A 25,374-nucleotide genomic window follows, 5' to 3' on the forward strand; every position below is an offset into this window, starting at 1 on the left:
CCCCCCCCCCCCCAAAATCCCGACGCATTCCCTCATCCCGGTTTAGTTTATGGAATGACCACAAAGCGACAGAAATCACAGGGCCGATTCCATTCGACCTGCTGCCCGAATTGTAACTTGGGTCAAATCCGTCACCCCTCAGCTCGCTGACTCGCCTCGCAGTCCGGTCAGGCAGCTCCTCGATGTTAAAATTCTCACCCTCATTTTCAAATCCCTCCATAGTCTCACCCCTTCTCTATCCCTGTAAACACCACCCTCCCCCGTCCACCCCGCCCCCCCCCCCCCCAGCTCTTCCGAGGGACCTACACTCCTCGAATACCGGCCTACCACACCTAGTTTTCATCACTGCGGTCTTCTTTGTGGTTCAGATCCTAGAATGGTTGGCGTAATGTTCGCAAAGCTTTTGTATTAAACAAAGCTAAAGATTTATTTAAACTACTTCGTTGAATTCAACCTCTCACTTCTAATGAAAATGAAATGAAAATCGCTTATTGTCACGAGTAGGCTTTAATGAAGTTACTGTGAAAAGCCCCTAGTCGCCACATTCCGGCGCCTGTCCGGGGAGGCTGGTACGGGAATCGAACCGTGCTGCTGGCCTGCTTGGTCTGCTTTAAAAGCCAGCGATTTAGCTCAGTGAGCTAAACCAGCCTCCACATAATAAACAATTGACAATAACTATGCTCATCTACCGCTGTCTACACTAATACAATAACTACGATCTGCTCTCACTCACACTAGCTTTTCTACAGTCCTTCTCCCAACCTTCTCCCAGAAGGCTTAGCATTGATGCTTCATATAGTTCCGCATCTAGCTCCCTCTAGTGGTTGATTCGGACATAACATTAACCCTTTCAGTTCTGTACATTTCTCACAATGTCACAATCACTTCCCCATTGGGGGGGGCCATGCCTTTAGCTGCGAGGTTCCCAGCTCCGGAATTCCCCCTCAAAAATCACCCCACCCCCCCTGCCCCGGCTCTCTATCGCTTGTGATGCTGCTTGACGTCATCCCACTTTGACCAAGCTTTAGTTTATCTGTCCTAAAACTTCGGAGGGGAAGAGCACTTCTTCCCTGAAGAGGGCTGTGGAATTCTGAGGTAGGTGAGGGGGTTGCCCATTGTGATTAAGGGCAGCACGGTAGCATGGTGGTTAGCATAAATGCTTCACAGCTCCAGGGTCCCAGGTTCGATTCCCGGCTGGGTCACTGTCTGTGTGGAGTCTGCACGTCCTCCCCGTGTGTGCGTGGGTTTCCTCCGGGTGCTCCGGTTTCCTCCCACACTCCAAAGATGTGTGGGTTAGGTGGCCTGGCTAGGTGAACTGGCTCTGATAAATCGTCCAGCGACATGCAGGTTATGGGGTTTTGAGGATAGGGAGAGGTGGTTGGATGAGCGGATATGGGTAGAGTGCTCATTCAAAGGGTTGGTTCAGACTCGATGGGCTGAATGGCCGCCTTCTGCATTGCAGGGGTTCTGTGATTCTAACATGACAAACAAAACCTATCTCGCCGAATGTCCCGATGATTATTCTCCGGTGCCTGGTGATTGATCAATTCCTGAAGACCTCGGGCTAATTCCTTTGGCAACTCCACCAAAGGGTTGTGGAACATTGCTGAACATGCTCATGATTGAGTTCACAGATTTTCGACCTCTGGTGGTTTACTCGGTTTCCTCGGTAATTACTGGGTTTACTAGGATGTTGCCCGGGATGGAGGGCATTAGCTATGAGGAAAGGTTAGATAAACTCGGTCTGTTCTCACTGGAACGACGGAGGTTGAGAGGCAACCTGATAGAGGTCTACAAAATTATGAGTGCATAGACAAAGTGGATAGCCAGATGCACTTTCCTAGGGTAGGAGAGTCAAGTGCTCGGGGACACAGGTTTAAAGTGCGTGGGGGGAAAAGTTTAGAACAGATGTGCGAGGCAAGTTTTCTACAGAGGGTGGGGAGGCAGCGCCAGCCCTAGGGTTGCTGGCGCCCCGGGCAAGCTGAACTTCGGCGCCCTTGGGGGGGAGGGGGGGGGGGGGGGCGAGGGGGGCGGGCACAGGGGGGGCGGGGCCGAGAGGGAGGGGTGGGGCCGAGGAGGGGTGGGCCGAGAGGGGGGGCGGACCCGGGGGGTACCCGAGGGGGGGGGCGGACCCGAGGGGGGGGCGGACCTGAGGGGGGGGGCGGACCGAGGGGGGGGGGAAACGAGGGGGGGGGCGGACCGAGGGGGGGGGGCAGACCGAGGGAGGGGGGGCGGACCGAGGGGTGGGCGGAGGGGGCGGACCGAGGGGGGGGGGCGGAGGGGGGCAGACCGGGGGGGGGGCGGAACGAGGGGGTGCGGACCGAGGGGGGGGGTGCGGACCGAGGGGGGGGGGGGCGGACCGAGGGGGGGGGAGGGTGGCCGCCCTGGGGGAGGGCGGCCGCCGCACTTGCGCTGGTTGGCGGCGGCCCAACTGCGCATGCGCGGGACCCGAGTCTCTGGCGCCCCCTAGCACATGGCGCCCCGGGCGACTGCCCGAGTTGCCGGTGCCTTGAGCCGGCCCTGTGGGGAGATAGTGGGAGCAGGCACAATAGTGGCATTTAAGGGACATCTAGACAAATATATGAATGGGTGGGAATGAAAGGGTACGGACTCCGTAAGTGCAGACAGTTTTAGTTCAGGCATGTAGCATGGTCAGTGCAGGCTTGGAGGGCCGAAGGGCCTGTTCCTGTGCTGTACTGTCCTTTCTTCTTTGAACGCAAGGTTATGGGGCAGGGTTGGGAAAATGGAACTCGGGAAGAAGTTCAACCCCGGTTCACTAAATGGCGGAACAGGCTCGAGGAGTCACATGGTCGCCTCCTGATCCTATTCCCGCCTGTCCTTGCGTCTGTTCTCACATGCTGGTTTTTGTCTGCAAGTGGGTAAATGAGCCATTGGCAAACGCTGGGTTAAATACTTAGCCCTCGGAAAGATGCTTTGATCCCAATTCCAAGTTTCACAAATCCTGCGGAAGAAAACACTGAGGAAGACAAATATTTTCCCCAGGCAATTCCAAAACCCAAGCAGGATAAAGCAGGAAATAATATGTCAAGGATAAACCCGGAGCGGTTTCAGGGATTTGAGTCGGTTAAGGTCAAGTTGGCAAAGATTGAAAAAGGCTTCGGCGACCGTGCGAGATTCTTTCAAAAAAATACTGGAAAGCAAACAGGCCGGTTACTCAATTGGATGCCAAAACTGCCTGTACCTCCGACCCCCCCCCCCCCCCCCCCCCAACATATTCATATCTGGTAACGAGGGATGTTCAAAGGCAGCACGGTGACACAGTGGTTAGCACTGCTGCCTCACAGCGCCAGGGACACGGGTTCAATTCCGACCTCGGGTGACTGTCTGTGTGGAGTTTGCACGTTCCTCCTGCAGGAAATACTGTTCATGTGGTTTTTTTTTTCCTTTTTGGAAAGAATTTGTCAAAGCAGTGTTTATCAAACTCTTTTTCTTCTCTCCCCGGGACCCACTTTTGCCAACTGACTCGCCTTCAAGACCCTCGCCAGCCGAGCTTCGGGACCCACGGCTCGTTTGCGGACCCACTCCATCCTTATTCAAGGCAGGGTTTGAGACGCTAAAGTTTTCTTTTCCCCAGGCAAGGGAAGGAAAATAAATCGGAGGCACTGTCCGTCCCGGAGACAAAGGGCTGGATCCTCCCCGATCTCCGACGCTGGAATTGCGTTTGGCGATCGGCCGGAGATCGCGTTTTTACGCTGGACTCGGGGAACGGCGCCGTTTATCCGATGCTCCGCCCCCTCAAAAAAACGGCGTGCTCGAGGAGGCCCTCGCTCGATGCTCCGCCCCCTGATGGGCTGCGTCCCCGACAGCATGGGGCCTGGGTCCTCACAACCTTTTGGGGTCCTAGCGTAGCGCCGCCACAGTCTGGGGGGGGGTGGGGAGCTGTTCTGCTGGCGGGGGGGGGGGGGGGGTGGGGGCTTCGGCGGGGGCTGCGGGGACTGATGGGGGGGTGGCAAGGGGGGTAACAGGGGGTAGTTTTTGGCAGGCCGAGTCCACACGTGTCCAGCTGCCACTGTGCGCTTGTGGGGCCACGGACCCAGCCCCTCTGCGCTGTATCCGCAGGTGAAGCCGGGGGTTTCACGCTGCGTGACTGCTAGTCCCCCACCGGGCGGAAGATCGGCGCCGGGGCGGCGCTGACGATTTGGTCGCAAGGCCAGAGGGATCCTGCGGGACATAGTTACAAAATCGTTGACGTCGGGGCAGGGTTCGTGGACTTCCACGACGGCTGGCGCCGCACCTGGACCGATTCAGTGACTGCGGAGGGGCTAGCACTGGGGACACGGGGAACACAATCGATTCCAATGAGAACGGGCGCGGGATTCGCCGGGGTCTGTGATTGACGCATACGCGCACTTCACTCGCCACACACACACTCATCCCAGCCACGAGATGGCGCTGGAGCCCGCCCGTCCTGCAGATGGATCGGCTGGGGGCAGAGGGCACTGGGAGGGGACTGCCCTGGCGGGGGAGGGGGGGGCACAAATACGACCTGTGACCCTAAATTCAGAGTGGGCTATTGGCGGCGTGCGCAGCTGCACGGCTGCCTTGCCGGCCACGGCAATGATGCTCTGTACCCCAGCCGGCTCCGCAGCCCACCTCCCCGCGGCAGCCGCGGCATCTGTTCCACGATTGCAACAACTCAAGCGAACCTTTGCCATCGGTAATTCCCCCGGTGGAGAATCCGCTGAGCCCCCGGAGAATACCGGCTCAGGCACACAGATGAGATACCAACGGCGTTTACTGTACGTGTGGAGTGGAACGCATTGATGCCACTGTCGAGGAACCGGAGAATTGCGATTTGGCGTCAAACCGGCGCCCACCACGAATATCGGCGTCAAAACCGATTCTCCGCCCAATCCCGATTCCCGAGTCAACCGACGGAGAATCTCGCCCGTAATCTAGTTTTCCTCTTGTTCCCTATCGAGTATTCTCTGGTGCATTGTGTGCCTGCGATGCCGACCCATCTAAACAGGTTCCAGGGTCACACATGAAGGCTAGTTTCTCATGACAGATACTGGAGGGCGGCCTGCAATTGTGAAGCTGCATTCATCACAGCGCAGTGGTTAGCACTGTTGCATCACAGCGCCAGGGGTCCCAGGTTCGATTCCCGGCTTGGGTCACTATCTGTGCGGAGTCTGCACGTTTCTCCCCGTGTCTGAGCAAACCAGCGCTCCTGATCATGTCACACGCGCATGCACACTTTTGTTTCGGATATCCAAACACAAAATCAAATCGGAAGATTCTTATTAAAACTCTACGAGTCAGCGAGGTCTATGTAGGCCAGTGAGCACAGAGGGGGGAGGGGAGAGGAGAACGGGACCTGGTTCGAGTAAGGACATGGGGTATGTAGTGATCTCTGTATATCAATATATGTGATCAATGTATGTAAAACTAGTACAGGCAATTCAACACTAGATGTCTCAATATCATAGATTATCATAGAATTTACAGTGCAGAAGGAGGCCATTCGGCCCATCGAGTCTGCACTGGCTCTTGGAAAGAGCACCTTACCCAAGGTCAGCACCTCCACCCTATCCCCATAACCCAGTAACCCCACCCAACACCAAGGGCAATTTTGGACACTAAGGGCAATTTAGCATGGACAATCCACCTAACCACATCTTTGGACTGTGGGAGGAAACCGGAGCACCCGGAGGAAACCCACGCACACACGGGGAGGAAGTGCAGACTCCGCACAGACAGTGACCCAAGCCGGAATCGATCCTGGGACCCTGGAGCTGTGAAGCAATTGTGCTGTCCACAATGCTAAGAAAGACTTTCCTGCTCTTTCTGAGAGAGTGTGCTTCAGGGGAGTGAACAGACAAGGCATATAATAGCTAGAGAGAGAAAGAAGTTATGAATTATTTAATTATTACATTGTAGAGTTAGTTAGTTATCTCTACTGTATTTTATTTATTTCACTAGTTGAGTATTAAGTGAAAAGGACTCACAAATATTATTTATATTACTCAATAAATGAGTTCATCTTTACAAGAAGGCTATTGTTCATTTCATCAACTCGGCTGGTTCAAAGAGTAATGTACTATATTACACAAGGTGATATAACATGGTACCAGGAGTTTAAAATATAACATGGTACCAGAGTTAATTAAGCTTTTGAGAAAGACTAGTGAAGATTTAGAATAAAAGAACGAAAAAAAATCGGAATCAACTATTCGACTACAGAAGTAATCGTAACTTCGGAATCTCCGACAAAAAGAACTCTTCAATGGACCAAGATTCTTATTAAAACCCGATTAAAACACAATATACGTCAGCGAGGTCAATGTAGGCCAGTGAGCACAGGGGGGAGAGGTCCCAGACATCTAACAACCACTGGTAATTTAAATTTGCATTGAAAATTGTTCAAACAACAGTTTCAACTCTATTTAGAAGCCAGTGATTTAAGTGCTGCACCAGAAGCGAGAAGAATTGTTTTACCTCTGTCCCGGGCAAGCTTTAACACAGAGGAATTATCTATTCTAACCATTCCTGTGTACAGGCTTTTTAAAGCTTTCCTTTAATTATCTTGAATATGTCCCTTGTGGTTAGTATTTCTTCAATCCATAACCTTTCCCCATTTACTTTTTCATTATTACATAGATTACATAGAGTTTACAGTGCAGTAGGAGGCCATTCAGCCCATCGAGTCTGCACCGGCTCTTGGAAAGAGCGCCCTACCCAATGGCAACACCTCCACCCCCATCCCCATAACCCAGTAACCCCCACCCAACACTAAGGGCAAGTTTGGACACTAAGGGCAATTTATCATGGCCAATCCACCTAACCTGCACATCTTTGGACTGTGGGAGGAAACCGGAGCACCCGGAGGAAACCCACGCACACACGGGGAGGATGTGCAGACTCCGCACAGACAGTGACCCGAGCCGGAATCGAACCTGGGACCCTGGAGCTGTGAAGCGGCTGCGCTATCCACAATGCTACCGTGCTGCCCCAAAAGAGCACCCTACCTAAACCCACTCCCCGCCTTATCATTTATAATTTATAAGTCTTCCATCAGATCGGGCCTAACCTTTTGCAGTTTACGGAGTTAAAAGAAGGCTCTAAAATCTCAAATATCTTTCGGAAATTTTAGCTTCTTGTAGCTAGCAACTTCCAAATGAACCTACCAGGTGATCTTTCGCCTGGTAAGAAACACTAACAGTGGGAGCCCAAAACAGTAAAAAAATGTTGTTTCAGTGTTCTCGCCGTTCAGGGAAACCTTCTTCACCCTTGCTGTGGATTTACACTTTCGGTGGTCACTGAGTAACTTTAAAAGAAAATGTTTTTAAATTCTGTCACAAAACAGAGGAAACATGACTGACTAATGGAAAATGATGTCATGACAAGAATCCTGATATCTTCATTTTGGACCTATGCCAAGTATGGTGGAAAAAATGTCAAGTTGGGGGCGGCACAGTGGTTAGCACTGCTGCCTCACAGCGCCAAGGACCCGGGTTCGATCCCGACCTTGAGTGACTGTCTGCGTGGAGTTTGCGGGTGGCACGGCAACGCAGTGGTTAGCGCTGCTGCCTCACGGCGCCGAGGACCCGGGTTCGATCCCGGACCCCCGGGTCGCTGTCCGCGTGGAGTTTGCAAATTCTCCCCTTGCCTGCGTGGGTCTCACCCCCACAACCCAAAGATGCGCAGTTTAGGTGAATTGACCACACCAAATTGCTCACTAACTTAAAAAAATGGAAATTAGAGTTTGCATATTCTCCCCGTGTCTGCGTGGGTTTCCTCCGGTTTCCTCCCACAGTCCAAAGATGTGCGGGTTAGGTGGATTGGCCATGCTAAATTGCCCGTAGTGTCCTAAAAAGTAAGGTTTGGGAGGGGGGGTTTGTTGGGTTACGGGTATAGGGTGGATACGTGGGTTTGAGTAGGGTGATCATTGCTCGGCACAACATCGAGGGCCGAAGGGCCTGTTCTTTGCTGTACTGTTCTATGTTCTATGATAGTCAAGGACATTACCATCGCAGAATCCCCCACTATAAACATCCTAGAAACTGAACTGAACCATCCATATAAATACTGTGGTTACCAGAGCAGGTCAGAGGCTGGGAATCCTACGGTGGGTAACTCACCTGACTCCCCAAAGCCTGTCCACGTTCATAGAATTTCATAGAATTTACAGTGCCATTCAGCCCATCGTGTCTGCACCGGCTCTTGGAAAGAGCACCCTACCCAAGGTCAACACCTCCACCCTATCCCCATAACCCAGTAACCACACCCAACACTAAGGGCCTGTTCTGTGCTGTACTGTTCTATGTTCTATTTGATGGGCCGAATGGCCTCCTTCTGCACTGTAGAGAGTCTATGGATTCCACGTGGCCCATGGGCCAGGGGGTTGCCCACCACTGACCTCGAAGGACCAGGGCAGCAGATGTGTGGGTACATCACCACCAGCACGCTCCTCCCTGAGTTGCCCACCATCCTGACTTGGAAATATAACAGCCGTTCCTTCACTGTCGCTGGGTCAAAATCCTGGATCTCCCTCTCCAACAGCACAGTGGGTGTACCTACATCAGGTGGACTGCAGCGGATCAGGAGGTGCCTTCTCAACTGGAGATGGGAAGTAAATGTCGTCCTGTCGTTGACACCCATGTCTCAGCAACGAAAATAAAAGATCCGAAGACACTCAAGTAATTTAAATAAAGAATGTGTCACCGGGCGATCAATTCATGGACAATCCTGATCAAACATCCCAGGCAGTCATTGGAGTGGAGCCCGTGAGCCAATGCTGAAGTGAAGTTCCTTTGTTTCTTGGTCTGAATCCCCAAATTCAAGACTTAATTTCCAAGGTTTAAATTGCTCGGAGAATATTTATTTAGTGTGCCAACTTGGTGATACGGAAAAGCTGACTTCATTGGAGTGCTCCCAATTCCAGGAAAGGCTGTATGGAAGCCCTACAGTGTAGAAGGAGGCCATTCGGCCCATCGAGTCTGCACCAACCCTCCGAAAGTGCATCCCACCTGGGCCCACTCCCCTGCCCTATCCCTGTAACCCCACCTCACCCGCACATTTTTGGACACTAAGGGCAATTTATCATGGCCAATCCACCTAACCTGCACATCTCTGGACTGTGGGAGGAAACCGGAGCACCCGGAGGGAACCCACGCAGACACGGGGAGGACGTGCAGACTCCACACAGACAGTGACCCAGCCGGGAATCGAACCCGGGACCCTGGCTCCGTGAGGCAGCAGTCATTTGACATCAGATGGCGACACCCCTGGATTTATAGGGTAATTGGGGCACAGTGGAGGCTATTTGGCCCATCGAAACTGTGCCCCCCCCAAGAAGTGTTTCTGCACCTGCCAATAGGGAGGTCTCCAAACTGACGGAATCCGAGGAAGTCAACTGGTGCTTTCGTCTATTAAATATTTGCTCGAGCTGATTAAAACCTGCTGAACCTTTCGCACAACTCGCAGTTAACTGCTTGAAAATTTCTAAAGAGACACATGTTGTCAAAGCTTTTTGTCTTATACTTACCAGGACAAAGAAAGGAATGTTTTTTTAATTTAGAGGACCCAATTATTTATTTTCCAATTAAGGGGCAATTTAGTCTGGGCAATCCACCTACCCTGCACATCTTTGGGTTGTGGGGGTGAAACCCACGCAGACACGGGGAGAATGTGCAAACTCCACACGGACAGTGACCCAGAGCCGGCATTCGAACCCGGGTCCTCGGCGCCGTAGGCAGCAGGGCTAACCACTGCGCCACGTGCTGCCACAAACGCAGGAATGGCAAAAGGAATTGGATGATGGCTTTGCCTCACAAACCTTTCAGTAGGCTGCAGGGAACAGAAATAGAGGACGCGGATTAATTTGTTTGGCGTTTACAACAGTCACTGCAGGGGGGTTGGGGGGGTGGTGATGGATTTCCCGCTCGATGAGCTGGAGGTGGCCTGCCATTGGCCAGTGGCGGGATGTTCTGATCCCGCTGCTGTCTCTGGGATTTCTCATTGAATCCACCCCATCCTGCTTAAAAGCCCACAGCGGGGGGGGGGGGGGGGGGGGGGGGGGGGTGCCATCGACATGACCAGAAGATCCCCTGGTGAAAACAGCCAGAAAACTCCCCCTCCCTCGCTTTGTTGCGTCTCGCCCTCGTGAAATGAATGCCCTTCCTCCCACCATCCCCCTCTTCAAAGAGGTGGCACAGGCCCATTGGGTGGGATGGCCTCTTTCTGGGCCCCAAGATTCTATCACCCTCGGCTTGCAGTGGAAAGCGAAGGGCTGAATGGCCTATTCCTGTTCCCATCGATCAGGGGTGCGAATGGCCTTTTCCTGTTGTTCTGACTAAATCACAGTCTGAAAGGCTTCGGCGGGGGCACAAGAAAATAGAGAACTTGCATTTATATAGTGCCTGTCGCAACCCGAGGACATCCCAAAATTGCTTCGCTGTCAATGAAGTAACCCTGAAGTGCTGCAACTTCTGTTATTTGGGAAAGAGAACATAGAACATAGAACAGTGCAGCACAGAACAGGCCCTTCGGCCCTCAATGTTGTGCCGAGCAATGATCACCCTACTCAAACCCACGTATCCACCCTATACCCGTAACCCAACAACGCTCCCCCTTAACCTTACTTTTTAGGACACTACGGGCAATTTAGCATGGCCAATCCACCTAACCCGCACATCTTTGGACTGTGGGAGGAAACCGGAGCACCCGGAGGAAACCGACGCACACACGGGGAGGACGTGCAGACTCCGCACAGACAGTGGCCCAGCCGGGAATCGAACCTGGGACCCTGGAGCTGTGAGCATTTATGCTAACCACCATGCTACCGTGCTGCCCCACGGTAAAGACGGGTAGATGGGAGCTCACCCAGGGGAGAGAGAGAGAAATGAACGCGCCTTCAGGTCCATGCCCTCCTGGACTACTTGGCAACACGAGTGGACGCAAATTGTTTTCAGCTCAGTGCTTTCTTTGCCAGCAGCTTCTATTGCCGCTCCGGATTGTCAGCCAAGAATTCATCTTTACGGTTAAGTGCATCTGTCAAAACAAATCCCCTGAGGGCTTAGTCACCATGGTGACCGTGTTCCTTTCGATCCAAACTCGTTGCAGCCATATTCTTTGCAGTTGGTTCCATACTGGTTTGGATGGAGGCCGGCAGCTGTGTGAACGAGCCGCGGTTTATGGTCCCAACTGTCCCCATATTTACAGCCATCGCAGTGGAGTGGGGGGTGGGGGGTGGGGGGGGAGAGCATGTTGGGGTTGGCAAGGCCCCTACCGAGGGCGTTGGGGAAATGTTCTTCATCTCATTATTCTGGGCTGGGGGGAAAGGGTGTGAAGAAGCCGAGATTTACTTACAAATGAACGCACGAAAAAAAACTCGTCGTGATTTTGGAAAATAGTCCGTTTGCCGATCTCCTCGGCTTCCACACGCACAGTTCAATAATGGCACGGTGAGGGATTTTGGGAAAGGCGCCATTTTAGTTTCCTCTGTTCGGAATGTGCTGCTCTGGCATCAAAGAAATGACAGTGCGGATGGAGGCCATTGGGCCCATCGAGTTTGCACCGGCCCTTGGAAAGAGCAACCTCCATCCTATCCCCGTAACCCCACCTAACCTTTTGGACACTGAGGGGCAATTTATCCTGGCCAATCCACCTAACCTGCACATCTTTGGACTGTGGGAGGAAACCGGAGCACCCGGAGGAAACCCACGCAGACACGGGGAGAACGTGCAGGCTCCGCACACAGCCAACCGAGATGGGAATTGAACCTGGGACCCTGGAGCTGTGAGCCAGCAGTGCTGACCACTGTGCCACCCTTAGCCCTTTGTGGCTTTGCTACCCCTCCTTGAGGAGGGCACGGTAGCACAGTGGTTAGCACAGTTGCGTCACAGTTCCAGGGTCCCAGGTTCGTTTCCCGGCTGGGTCACTGTCTGTGCGGAGTCTGCACATCCTCCCCGTGTGCGCGTGGGTTTCCTCCGGGTGCTCCGGTTTCCTCCCACAGTCCAAAGATGTGCGGGTTAGGTGGATTGGCCATGATAAATTGCCCGTAGTGTCCTAAAAAGTAAGGTTAATGGGGGGGGTTATTGGGTTATGGGTATAGGGTGGATACGTGGGTTTGAGTAGCGTGATCATGGCTCGGCACAACATTGAGGGCTGAAGGGGCTGTTCTGTGCTGTACTGTTCTATGTTCTATGTTTCCTCCGGGTGCTCTGGTTTCCTCCCATGGCCCTAAAAGGTGGATTGGCCGTGCTAAATTGCCCTTAGTATCCAAAAAGGTTAGGTGGGGTTATGGGGTAGAGTGGAGGTGTGGGTTTAGATAGAGTGCTCTTTCCAAGGGCCGGTGCAGATTCAAAGGGCCGATAGGCCTCCTTCTGCACTGTAAATTCTATGATTCATCGCATGGGCGGGAGCCATTCGGCCCCTCGAACCTGTCCCACCATTCAATCAGGTCATGGCCGGCATGTGTCATAACACCATCCGCTTGCCTTGGCTCCCTAAGCCTGGATATTGTTGTCGAACAAAAAGCCTATCAAGCTTAGGTTTGGCATTTCTATTGATCACCCGGCCTCAACAGCACTTTGAGGGAGAGAGGCACATTCCATTACGCTCTGTGTGAAGAAGGGTCTCCTGGACTGGCTAGTCTTGGGCCTAGGCGGTCCAGGTGCTCTTTCGGAGGGCCAGTGCAGACCTGGTGGGCCGAATGGCCTCCTTCTGCACCGTAGGTGTTTTACGATCAAGCCCAGGATGCAATACAATTCCTATCTTACAAATGGCAATTTTTAGAAAGAAATATTGAATTGGCTGTCGAGTGCTTTGGGAAATTATGAAAGGCACTGTGTAAATTCAGGTTCGTTTTTTCCAACAAAAGCAGACGTTAGCACGTCCTGGCTAACTCGGTTGCCCTGGTGATGCGTTGAGTGTTCGGTGACCACGCACCGCCTCGATAAAGCAGCACATCCTCTGACTCAGGGTTAGGGCAGCCATAGGAGCCGCACAGTTTAGTTCCGTCACACCTCTCACACCCCAGCTGTAAAAGCACAAAAGTGTCAAACTTGTGAAAGACCAGGAGGGAGAGATGCAGTCATTTCCCGATGGTTTTCCTGAATTTTATTGCCTGGCGCTTCCCGTAAGAGGCCAGAGTGGGGCATTTATAAACGGCTGCTAATTGACAGCAACTTCCCTTTGGCGTTGAGCCTCCCTGAGGGCTGATCTTTCTTTAGTCACACTCCAGAGGCGTGGGAGAAACCGTTCCGATTAATCGAGGCTGACACTGCACTGTGCTGAGGGAGCACTGCGTTGTCGGAGGTGTCGCCTTGCGAATGAGATTTTATACCCGTTTGCCTGAACAAGTGGACATAAAAGATCCCGAGGCACTAGCTCGAGGAAGATTGGGGGAGTTGTCTCCAATATCCTGGCCAATATTTATCCCTCAATCAACATTGTTAAAATCAGATTATATGGTCAATGTTCTGGGATCTTGCTGTGTGATATTGGCTGTTGCGTTTTCCTACATTACAGCAGTGCCTACACTTCAAAAAATACCTGATCGGCTTTGAGACAGTTGGGCGACGCGGTGGCACAGTGGTTAGCACTGCTGCTTCACAGCGCCAGGGACCCGGGTTCGATTCCGGCCTTGGGTGACTGTCTGTGTGGAGTTTGCACGCTCTCCCCGTGTCTGCGCGGGTTTCCTCCGGGTGCTCCGGTTTCCTCCCGCAGCCCAAATGTGTGCGGGTGAGGTGGATTGGCCTTGCTAAATTGCCCCTTGGTGTCCAAAGATGGGCGGGTGAGGTCACGGGGATGGGGCAGAGTGAGCAGGAGAGTGAACCTGGGTTGAGTGCTCTTTCGGGGTATCGGTGCAGATTCGATAGGCTGAATTGCCTCCTTCTGCACTCTCGGGATTCCACAGACTCTGTGATGAAAAGCCCAAAATCAATCCGGATTTTCCTTCTGAAACACAACTTGACCTGAGTGATTCAACCCTGGACTAATGCTGAGCTTTGTTGCGAGTGATCAGGATAAGACAATGCAGATTCAGTCTTGAACAGAGGGACATCTAGGACATATGTGCCGTCTCTATATCTTGAACCCGTTCTCCAACTCAAGGCCTCGTCCTGTGAAATCTTGGCTGTGCTCCCAGCAATGTCCCATTCAAGTCGCATGGGACACGCACCCACATTTCATTTGCCTTCACATCCAAGCTATGGACTAATTCAGCTTGAAGCCAAGAACACATTGAGATGTCAATATGGCTCCAATGCATATCTCTCTAATGCAACGTTTTTCAAACTTTCTTTTCCTGGGACCCACTTTTGCAGACTGCCCGGCCTTCGGGACACAGGCCTTCGCACCCACACAATGTTCGCTTACCTTTAATGCGAAAGGGGAGCCTGCTTGGTCCCAATGATCTCAGTTGAATCTTGTTCAAAGGAGGAGAGGACAATGTGCATATCAGATTTCAGCCATTTCCTTTGGGCTGTCTTCATCTTTATGAAAGCGGAAAATCCAACCTTGCACGTGTAGGTCGTCGTGAAGGGCAACAGCAACAAAATGCTTGTTTTACTCAGCACTGGATACTCCTGGGAGATGCTAATCCAGAATGCTGACAGCCTCATGGGTTTTTTGCATGTTTTTAATGTGCTATCACAGATTAGCTACAGCAGCGTAGTCTTTTAATTTGGAGTCCGCTGCAAGTTAATAACTGACTCTGGGGTCTCAGCCTCAAAAGATTTTTCACCTACCACTTCTCTTTCAAAATCTGAAACTTCTCCTCTCATTTGCCAGTACTTCCCTGCATATAACACATATGGACTTCCATCCTTAACTGCATTGGCACAATTGACAAAACCATACCTCAATAAATCATGGGCAGGATTCTCCGACCCACTGCCGGGGTTCTCCGGTGCCGTTTTTTCAGTGGGGACGAGAATTGTGCCACGCCATCCTGGGGCCGTTGGCAGCGCCCATCCCCCGGCGATACTCCGGCCCGTGATGGCCACCCGTTTTCGGCAGGTCCCGCCGGCGTATGTTACACCAGATCCGTACCGGCGGGACCTGGCTCTGTGGGTGGCCTGCGGAGTCCTCGGTGGGGGGGGGGGGGGGATCTGGCTTCAGCAGGGGCCGCCATGGTGGCCTTGCCTGCGATTGGGGCCCACCGATCCATGGGCGGGCCTGTGCCGTGGGGGCACTCTTTCCTTCCACGCCGGCTGCTGTAATGGTCCGCCATGGCCGGTGCGGAGAAGAACACCCCCTGCGTATGCGCTGGGATGACGCCAGTACACGCTAGTGCTCCCGCGCATGCGCCAAATCGGGCCGGCCGGCAGAGGCCCTTTGGCACGGTAGGTGCGGCGCCAAGCCTCGCCCCTGGAGGTGCGGAGGATTCCGCACCTTCTGGACAGCCCGCGCCAGAGTGGTTCACGCCACTCCTCGTCGCTGATACGGCCCGCCCCACCGGTTAGGGGAGAATCCCGCCCCATGTTTATACCCCTTTGTTCCTGAGTTAAGTTTCTTCTTTGTAGGCTGTTAACTAGAGGCGCAGGAGCTCTGTACAGAGCGAACACTTGCATTGCTCTGTTCAGCCATGGACTCTCCTGTGCAGCTCTCTCCTGCAGATTCTGTTGTGAGACCTTGTCCAGTAGATACACTCACTGCCTATTTGCGCCTGTGGCTGCCCCTCACTTTTAAGGAACCGATCGACCAGCATGGTGGCACAGTGGTTAGCACTGCTGCCTCACAGCTCCAGGGTCTCGGTTTCAATTCCGGCCTCGGGTGACTGCCTGCGTGGAGTTTGCACGTTCTCCCCGTGTCCGCGTGGGTTTCCTCCGGGTGCTCCGGTTTCCTCCCACAGTCCGATAGATGCGCAGGTTAGGTGGATTGGCCGTGCTAAATTTCCCCTTAATGTCCACTAGGTTAGGTGGGGTTATGGGGATAGGAGGGAGGCCTGGGCTTGGGTTGGATGCTCTTTCCAAGGAACAATGCAGACTGGATTTGCTGAATGGCCTCCTTCTGCACTGTAAATTCTATGAATCTATGATTATTGATAACTGACTTGGGAACACATCGCAAAGGCAGCAGAGAGAGTGCGTCAATGTTCATTGTACCTCCGACCCCCGATGTAACCCATCGCACGGTGCTGATGCTTGTAAGTGTGCCAGCCCTTGTGCTCACGTGTCCCATTACCTCACGAGACACTTGACGAAAAGAAAAGCAACAAAACAAAGTTAGTTACTGGGTGGCACGGTGGCACAGTGGGTTAGCCCTGCTGCCTCAACGACGCCAAGGTCCCAGGTTCGATCCCGGCTCTGGGTCACTGTCCGTGTGGAATTTGCACATTCTCCCCGTGTCCGCGTGGGTTTCACCCCCATAACCCAAAGATGTGCAGGTGGATTGGCCACGCTAAATTGCCCCTTAATTGGAAAAAATAAAATTGGGTACTCTAAACATTAAAAAAAGTTAGGGAAACATTCGGAAGGGTTAAAGACTCTTCTATTCATCCTAAGGGAGAGTGTATGATTCCAGTTGAGTTTGTCTGCAGTGCCTGCCTGTTCACATGCCAGAATGCCTCAGTGCTGCAGCAATTATAATCCCAAGGGAATATTCCTGGGAAAAGATTACGGTCTTTCATTTCAAAAAGTCCACGTCACTTGTGAATGCAATTTTTTTTGTGCGCATTGCTGTAAGCACCATAATTAATAGCCTCTTTATTTAAAAATCCTACTGACTTTGGAAATGTTCCCAGATATCAGTTGGCAGCATTAGGAGATCTGGCGAAGCTGGGCTGGCAACGTGAGGCCTGCTTCGGCACCATCCTAGCACGAATTCCACGTTGAATGGGAATCTATTCTCCAAGACCGGACAGGGTGCCGGGAAAGAGCTTCGAGGCTGATTCCCATGCCCGTCGTTCCCTCGGGGAATTCTCCCGGCCAGCCACAAGCGTCTCACGAGGTAACGGGGACTGGTGACAAGTCCCGAGAGACGCGCTGTTAGGTAATTAAGTCATTTGGACAGTCTGAATTCTCGCTCCGTGTACCCGAACAGGCGCCGGAATGTGGCGACTGGGGGGCTTTTCACAGTAACTTCATTGCAGCGTTAATGTAAGCCGACTTGTGACAATAAAGGTTATTATTATTGTTATTACCAGCACGTCTTTTGGGACCTGTGGGAGGAAACCGGAGCATCCGGAGGAAACCCACGCAGGCACGTGGAGGACGTGCAGACTCCGCACGGGCAGTGACCCAAGCCGGGAATCGAATCCGGGACACTAGCACGGTGAAGCAACAGTGCTAACCACTGTACTACCATGCATAAGATGAGGGAGTGGGCCTAGGTCGGATGCTCTTTTAAACTTGATGGGCCAAATGGCCTCCGTTTGCACTGTAGGAATGCTACAGTACATTTTACTTGGGATGTGCCACTCCATGTCTAATGTGGGAGCAGATTCTGACCCCAACAAGCAGATGCACATTTCCTTTTTTCCTTCATTTCAGGTTTCCCAACTTTTTTTTTTCTTGTTTTCTCTTTTCCATTTGACTCGTGGAATTGAACTCCGGCAAGATCAGGAGGGGGGGGGGGAAGGGGGGGGGGGGCGGGGAGGGGGTGACGGGGAGGGGAGTCAATTTAACTGGCAAAGGGAAGGAAGGGGCAGTGGGTGGGGTGGGTTGCGTTCAGGGGAGGCAGCTCATTGTGGGATAATGCCATCACTAGCGTGCAAACCCCCAAACAAAGAATAATGACTGGAATGCCAGCAGAAGGCTCCCATGCGCATACCTTTGTACTGTAGCTTGTTACTCATTAACTTGACTCTTCTGCCCCCAAGGGCTCCTAGGCACAGACCTACATGAAACTAAACAGGAGCTGTCATGTTCCGCTATCAGCCTGCTGGTTCTGTCTTGTCCCGACTGTCGAGGCGAATTTTGGCCAGAGGAAGGTTTGCAGCCTCAGTCCTTCACCCCCCCCCCCCCCCCCCCCCCCCCAACCTGGGCCCACCTGGCAGACGGGGTGCGGGGGCAGAGGGTCAGTGCCCTCCAACAACGATGGGTCGTGCCGCTCCGTCTCCCTCGCTGGCTGTCGATTGACCCGCGCCAGTCTCCCGAGATTTGAGCCAAGTATCATGGTGGGCTCGCCATCTTTGCCGCGCGCCCGCTCGAAGTGTGGGCAAGCAGCCGACGGGCGAGATAGGACGTACCCGCACCGTCCCAGGCCCCTTCACGGAGTGGGTGAGCAAAGAATGATCGCCAGGCCCAAGACGGGTTTGCACGAGGTACATGGAGATCAGAGCCTGGTACAGATTTGGAAATCAATCAAAATAGTTCACAGGCAACGGCAAACGTCGCACTGTCATATCTCAAGGATTAGGCATGGAAAGCAGAGGTGTTGGGCTGGATTCTCTGACTTTGAGGCTATGTCCTTACACCGGCGTGGGTACGGTGGCATTTTACGCCCGTGAATTCGATGCAAAACGGCAACCGATCCTCCGTTTGGCTGGGGGCTGGCAGTCGAGTAACGTAGAGCACCCGGCTGTGGCTGCCGATACGGCCCAGAGAATTGCCGGCTCCATGGCCGTGGCCAGGGGGCAACCTGAAATGAATGAAAATCGCTTATTGTCACGAGTCGGCTTCAATTAAGTTACTGTGAAAAGCCCCTAGTCGCCACATTCCGGCGCCTGTCCGGGGAGGCCGGTACGGGAATCGAACCGTGCTGCCGGCCTGCCTTGGTCTGCTTTCAAAGCCAGCGATTTAGCCCAGTGAGCTAAACCAGCCATGGCGCTGGCTGCGCGTGGACCCGGCCTGGGCGAGCTCCAGACCCCCCCCCCCCCCCCCCCCAATAGTGCCCCCAGCCCCTGACAAAGTGCCCCCTGCCCCGCAGATCGACCCTCCCCCGACTCTGGAGGCGCTGGACTGAGCCCCCAGCCACCACGCCAAGTTCCCGACGGATGAGGCCGCACGTGACCCACGCGGTTGGGAACCCGGCCGGTCGGGGGTGGAGCATCGGAGGGATGGGCCTTCGGCAACGTCGGCGACCGGAGAATCTCGCCCGTTACGTTAAACCTCTTGGACCACATTTGTATAAATCAGGGGTGGGCAAACTTTTCCGTGCAAGGGCCACATTCAGAAATTCACAATTTTAAAGGGCCGCATAGTATATTAAGTAAAATAATTAATATTTAAAATAGCCAAAATAAAAGGTTTTTAAAGAAAAAAAAAGCAATAAATTTTTATTAATTAATATTTTAAAGTAGAAACTTTACATGAAACACATTTATTTGAAAAACAAAGTAACTCAGTTTAAAGAAAAAAAAGCAATTAATTTTTATTAATTAATATTTTAAAGTAGAAATTTCACATGAAACACATGTTGTGCCGAGCAATGATCACCCGACTCAAGTCAACGTATCCACCCTATGCCAGTAACCCAACAGCTACCCCCATTAACTTTAAAAAAAAAAAATTTTTTTTAATGACTTGATCTTGGTGGGCCGCATAAAGACCTTTGGCGGGCCGCATGCGGCCCGCGGGCCGTAGTTTGCCCACCCCTGGTATAAATGGATATATAAGAATGAGACCAGAATTGTGAGGGGGGTGGGGGTCAGGAAATCAGGGGCAGAGACCTACCAACTATCCTGGCTTGAGACAATTCACACCTCTTTAACCTGCTCCATCTGGACCTGTAACGACTTAATTGCCTGCAAAGAATCGCATTCAAAGTATCGTCTTGCATCTTTGACTTTGCCTACATAAGTGTTTCTGGAATCCACCTCTCCATTCACCTGAGGAAGGAGCAGTGCTCCGAAAGCTAGTGATTCAAATCAAACCTATTGGACGTTAACCTGGTGTTGTTAGACTTCTTACTGGGGGGGTGGGATGTCATTGAAAAACTGGCACGCCAGCCAGCGGTACTAAATTCCACGGCAAGCTACCTCAGTCGCCAATCGCTGGCTTTGAAAGCAGACCAAGGCAGGTCAGCAGCACGGTTCAATTCCCGTAACAGCCTCCCCGAACAGGCCCGGAATGTGGCGACTAGGGGCTTTTCACAGTAACTTCATTTGAAGCCTACTTGTGACCATAAGCGATTTTCATTTCATTTCATTTTTCAACATTGCTGTCCAAAGGGTCAGTTAGATTTATGAAGCCACCTTCAGTCAGGCACAGGAGCGTGTTACCAGTGGAGAGCAGGTCAGGAAGGGAGGTGTGGAGGATGAGCGAAGAGGTGCATGAGTCGGGTAGGATGGCACGAGGTTACGGAGACTGCTGAAAAGCAGGGTGAAGGGTTTTAATTCAGTACGTCGAATTGTTTTTCCAAACTTTGAGTTACATTCCTTCGAGTATGTCAGGCATGTGAGCAAAGAGCTCCAGCATTTATCAGCAGTCAACGAACAAAGAAAAGTACAGCACAGGAACAGGCCCTTCGGCCCTCCAAGCCTGTGCCGACCACGCTGCCCGTCTAACCTAAAACCTTCTACCCTTCCGGGGTCTGTATCCCTCTATTCCCGCTTATTCATAGAATCACTACAGTGCAGAAGGAGATTATTCGGCCTATCAGGCCTTCACTGACCCTCCCCACCAGGCCCACAAACCACCCTTCCCAGTCACCCCACCTAATCTTTTGAATACTAAGGGGCAATTTAGCATGACCAATCCAACTAACCTGCACATATTTGGACTGTGGGAGGATACTGGAGCACCCGGAGGAAACCCACGAAGACACGGGTAGAATGTGCAGACACCGCTCAGGCACTGACCCAAGGCGGGAATTGAACCCAGGTCCCTGGCGCTGTGAGGCAGCAGTGCTAACCACTGTTCATGTATTTATTAAGACGTTCCTTAAACGTCACTATCGTCCCTGCTTCCACCACCTCCTCCAGTAGCGGGTTCCAGGCACCCACTACCCTCTTGTGTGGAAAACCTGGCACATCTCCTCTGAACTTTGCCCATCGCGCCTTAAATATATGTCCCCTAGTAATTGACTCTTCCACGATGGGAAAAATGTTCTGACTCTCCACTGTGTCCATGCCAGGCATAAGTTTGTCGACTTCTATCAGTTTGCCCTTCAACCTCCATCGTTCCAGTGAGAACAAACTGAGTTTATCCAACTTTCCTCAGAACTAATGCCCTCCAAACCAGGCAGCATCCTGGCAAATCTCTTCTGCACCCTCTCCAAAGCCTCCCCATCCTTCTGCTAGTGTGGCGAACAGAAATGAACACTATACTCCAAGTGTGGCTTAACTAAGGTTCTAACAGGGGCTGGTTTAGCACAGTGGGCTAAACAGCTGGCTTGTAATGAAGAACAAGGCCAGCAGCGCGGGTTCAATTCCCGTACCGGCCTCCCCAAACAGGCGCCGGAATGTGGCGACTAGGGGCTTTTCACAGTAACTTCACATTGAAGCCTACTCGTGACAATAAGCGATTATTATTATTAGCTGCAGCATGACTTGCCAATTTTATCAGCGCCGGCCCTAGGGTTGCTGGCGCCCCGGGCAAGCTGAACTTTGGCGCCCTTGGGGGGGGGGGGGGGCGGGGCGGACCCGAGGGGGGGGCGGGGGGACAGACCCGAGGCGGGGGGGGGCCGCCCTGGGGGTGCGGCCACCGCGCATGCGCTGGTTGGCGCCGGCCCAACTGCGCATGCGCGGGACCTGAGTCTCTGGCGCCCCCGAGCACATGGCGCCCCGGGCGACTGCCCGAGTTGCCGGTACCTTGGGCCGGCCCTGATTTTTATACTCAATGCACATTTGGAGGTTTTGTAACATCAAAGGTGCAGTGCAAGGAAGGTGATGGTGTAGTAGTATTGTCGCTGGACCCGTAACCCAGAGAGCCAGGGCAATGCTCTGGGGAGAGGGGTTCAAATCCCAGCACTGCAGATGGTGAAATTTGAATTCAATTAAAATCTGGAATTAGAAATCTAATGACGATCATGAAACTCATTGTCGATTGTGGTAAAAAACCCATCTGGTTCACTAAGAAGAACGAAGCTACAGAGAGGGAAATCTGCCGTCCTTACCCGGTCTGGCCTATATGCGACTCCAGGCCACAGTGATGCGGGTCTACTCTTAAATGCTCGCGCCACAGAAGGGCGAATAGGGGAGGGCAATAAATGCTGGCCCAGTCAGCGACGGCCGCATTCCATGAATAAGAAAAATAAACGTTTCCTCTCGTTGCATTGGGAATAATTTGGGACAGTAGTTTTAAAAAAGTCGCGGTGTTTTATTATTCATCAGAAGTGTGGGTCGCAAGGTCCGTGGGGAAAGTCCCAGTGCAAGGAGGCTCAGTCTCCCCCCCCCCCCCCCCCCCCCCCACTCTGTGGAGGTTTTCCTGAGGTGTGACCCACAGGCTGCTCAGGGAGGGAGGGAGCCCTGTCGGAAGGGCGTTTTATTAAGCATTTGCTTTGCTTCGCCTGGGCGTGGTAATGTCGGGTCCATGACATCGATGTGCCTTGGGGTCGGTGAGGGGGGGGGCTGGGGGGGAGGCGGGGGGGTGGGGGGGGTGGCGTGATTGCAATTCGGTAAGTGGTTGCGTTCAAAAGATGGTCGTAAACCTCCTTGGGAAGTTCCACCAGTTGATCAGAGTTGCCGCTGGTCATAGAATAGAATATCATAGAATTTGCAGTACAGCAGGAGGCCATTCGGCCCATCGAGTCTGCCCGGCTCTTAGAAAGAGCACCCTACCCAGGCCCATATCTCCACCTTATCCCCATAACCCAGTAACCCCACCCAACACTAAGGGCAATTTTGGACACCAGGGGCAATTTAGCATGGCCAATCCACCTAACCCGCACATCTTTGGACTGTGGGAGGAAACCGGAGCACCCGGAGGAAACCCACGCACACACGGGGAGGACGTGCAGACTCCGCACAGACAGTGACCCAAGCCGGGAATCGAACCTGGGACCCTGGAGCTATGAAGCAATTGTGCTAACCACTATGCTACCGCGCTGGTCCAGATAGATTCCCCCCGCCCCCCCCCCCCCCCCCCCCCCCCCCCCCCTCACATTCTGCAGTTGTGATTTTATAATTAAATACGCAAGTGTGAGAGCGGGAGTTTGCAAATCGTGACTGGATCAGAGCTTGCCAAGCCTCTGGCATGGGCCTGTAGACTGCAACGATTGAAGATTACGCTCCGGGACAGTGCTGAGAGCTGGAAGCCGGGTGGGGGAGGGGGGTGGGGGGGGTGGAAAGATGTGTTTTTTCCCCCAAATTGAATTGTGTGTCTCCTTTCAGTTCCTTCGACCTTGCAGCTCATGAGGGAACTGGGGAAGACGGATTTTTCATTCACGGTCAAGGGTCAACCAATTTGGAGGTGGAGGAATAAGTGGGGTACTGCGGAGGCTGGAATCAGATAGCCAAGATGGAGCCGGAGCGAGGCGACTTTCTGCGAGCTCTCTCCAACAGATCCACTTTTTACTTAACTTATACTCGTTCTAATCTTTTAAAAATTAATTCTAAAACAAACATTATTACTAACCTCTCTCTTTTATCATCTGATGCCGGTGCTTATGTAGTTACACTGTATATAGAACATAGAACAGTACAGCACAGAACAGGCCCTTCGGCCCTCGATGTTGTGCCGAGCAATGATCACCCCACTCAAACCCACGTATCCACCCTATACCCGTAACCCAACAACCCCCCCCTTAACCTTACTTTTTAGGACACTACGGGCAATTTAGCATGCCCAATCCACCTAACCTGCACATCTTTGGACTGTGGGAGGAAACCGGAGCACCCGGAGGAAACCCACGCACACACGGGGAGGACGTGCAGACTCCGCACAGACAGTGACCCAGCCGGGAACCGAACCTGGGACCCTGGAGCTGTTGTGTTGCCCTATTATGTATTTTCTTTTATTCCCTTTTCTTCCCATGTACTTAATGATCTGTTGAGCTGCTCGCAGAAAAATACTTTTCACTGTCCCTCGGTACACGTGACAATAAACAAATCCAATCCAATAAGAAAACACAAAATGCTGGAGAATCCCAGTGGGTCTGACAGCGTCCGTGAGAGAGACAGAAGGGAGCTAACGGGTGGAATCTGGTTGATAAAGAGCTTTGACGTTGATAAAAATATAATAATAATCGCTTATTGTCACGAGTAGGCTTCAATTAAGTCACTGTGAAAAGCTCCTAGTCGCCACATTCCGGCGCCTGTTCGGGGAGGCGGGTACGGGATTTGAACCCGCGCTGCTGGTCTTGTTCCACATTACAAGTCGGCTGTTTAGCCCACTGTGCTAAACCAGCCCCGACCTGAGTCATCCGGACTCGAAACAATAGCTCCCTCCTCTCTCTGCAAAAATTGCTGAGATTGTGCAGGGCAGCAGGGTAGCATGGTGGTTAGCATAAATGCTTCACAGCATTGGGTTACGGGTATAGGGTGGATACGTGGGTTTGAGTAGGGTGATCATGGCTCGGCACAACATTGAGGGCCGAAGGGCCTGTTCTGTGCTGTACTGTTCTATGTTCTATGTTTCCTGGAGGTGAAGACTTTGGCTTTCCAATGGAATCTTTCCAATCGAGGGTGGCTGAGTCAGGCGGCCGCTGGCGGCTGCGTGGGTGGAGGGGGCAGTCAGGGACAAGCCGTCAAGCGGTGAAAGCGCCAGGATTGCGTTCCGCCAGGTCTGGCAGCCGGGTGTAAGCACTGCGGGGGGAGGGGCCGGTTTGGTGGGCGTCTGGCAACAAGGATGAAACATTGAAACACCCCCCCCCCCCTTTCTCTCTCTTGTTATCTCCGCAGCACAGTCCGCTGTCGCTGGGAAGAGGCAGAAGCTGACGCAACAGATGTCTTCGCCGGTCGACTGGCATTGCCCTGGTATTGAGGCTGGCAACGCAGGATCGCTGACGTGCCACTGAGGATTTCACATCAGCACACTGGGCCTCCCCCAGCGCAGCAACAGCACCAGGAACTGCAGACACCCAGCCAGTAGCAATGAGAATGAGAAGCAAATATGCAATTATTCTGTTTTTTGTTGCTGCTCTGGTGATCATTGAGAAAGAAAACAACATCATTTCAAGGTAAAGGTTTTCCCTGTCGCTTTATATTCCAAATCTCCTGAAATGATAGGCCCGTTACAGGGCAGACAAAGGCCATTCGGCCCATCGGGCCTGCACCGACCTTACGAAAGAGCAGCCCACCTGGGACCACTCCCCCCCCCCCCCCCCCCCCAACCCCCATAACCTCTTAACCCCCACCTAATCTTTAGACAGGAGACGTCCAAAGATGTGCAGGTCCAAAGGCTGGGTGGGGTTATGGGGATGGGGGCGAGGATTGGGCCTAGGTGGGATGCTCTTTTGGAGGGTTGGTGCGGGCTCGATGGGCCAAATGGCCTCCTTCTGCACTGTAAATGTTCTGTAGGTGTTCAATGATTCAGGGAAGGAAATCTGTCACCCTCACCCGGTCTGGCCTACATGAACCTCCAA

The 25,374-nt window shown here is 52.8% G+C and overlaps 1 protein-coding gene across 4 annotated transcripts in view; it reads left to right on the plus strand.

Moving 5' to 3' along the window:
- The window catches only part of LOC119956183 (carbohydrate sulfotransferase 3-like), a 105,825-nt gene that overhangs the window by 76,997 nt on the left and 3,454 nt on the right, over positions 1-25,374 (plus strand). For all 4 annotated transcript variants that reach the window (XM_038783123.1, XM_038783125.1, XM_038783124.1 and 1 more), the window contains one exon: positions 24,692-24,969. In XM_038783123.1, the coding sequence (XP_038639051.1) occupies positions 24,884-24,969 (86 nt within the window). In that variant the 5' untranslated portion in view covers positions 24,692-24,883. The remainder of the gene's footprint in view (positions 1-24,691; positions 24,970-25,374) is intronic.

The sequence above is a fragment of the Scyliorhinus canicula genome, chromosome 22 (assembly GCF_902713615.1).
Source record: "Scyliorhinus canicula chromosome 22, sScyCan1.1, whole genome shotgun sequence".
NCBI classification, from domain to species: domain Eukaryota; kingdom Metazoa; phylum Chordata; class Chondrichthyes; order Carcharhiniformes; family Scyliorhinidae; genus Scyliorhinus; species Scyliorhinus canicula.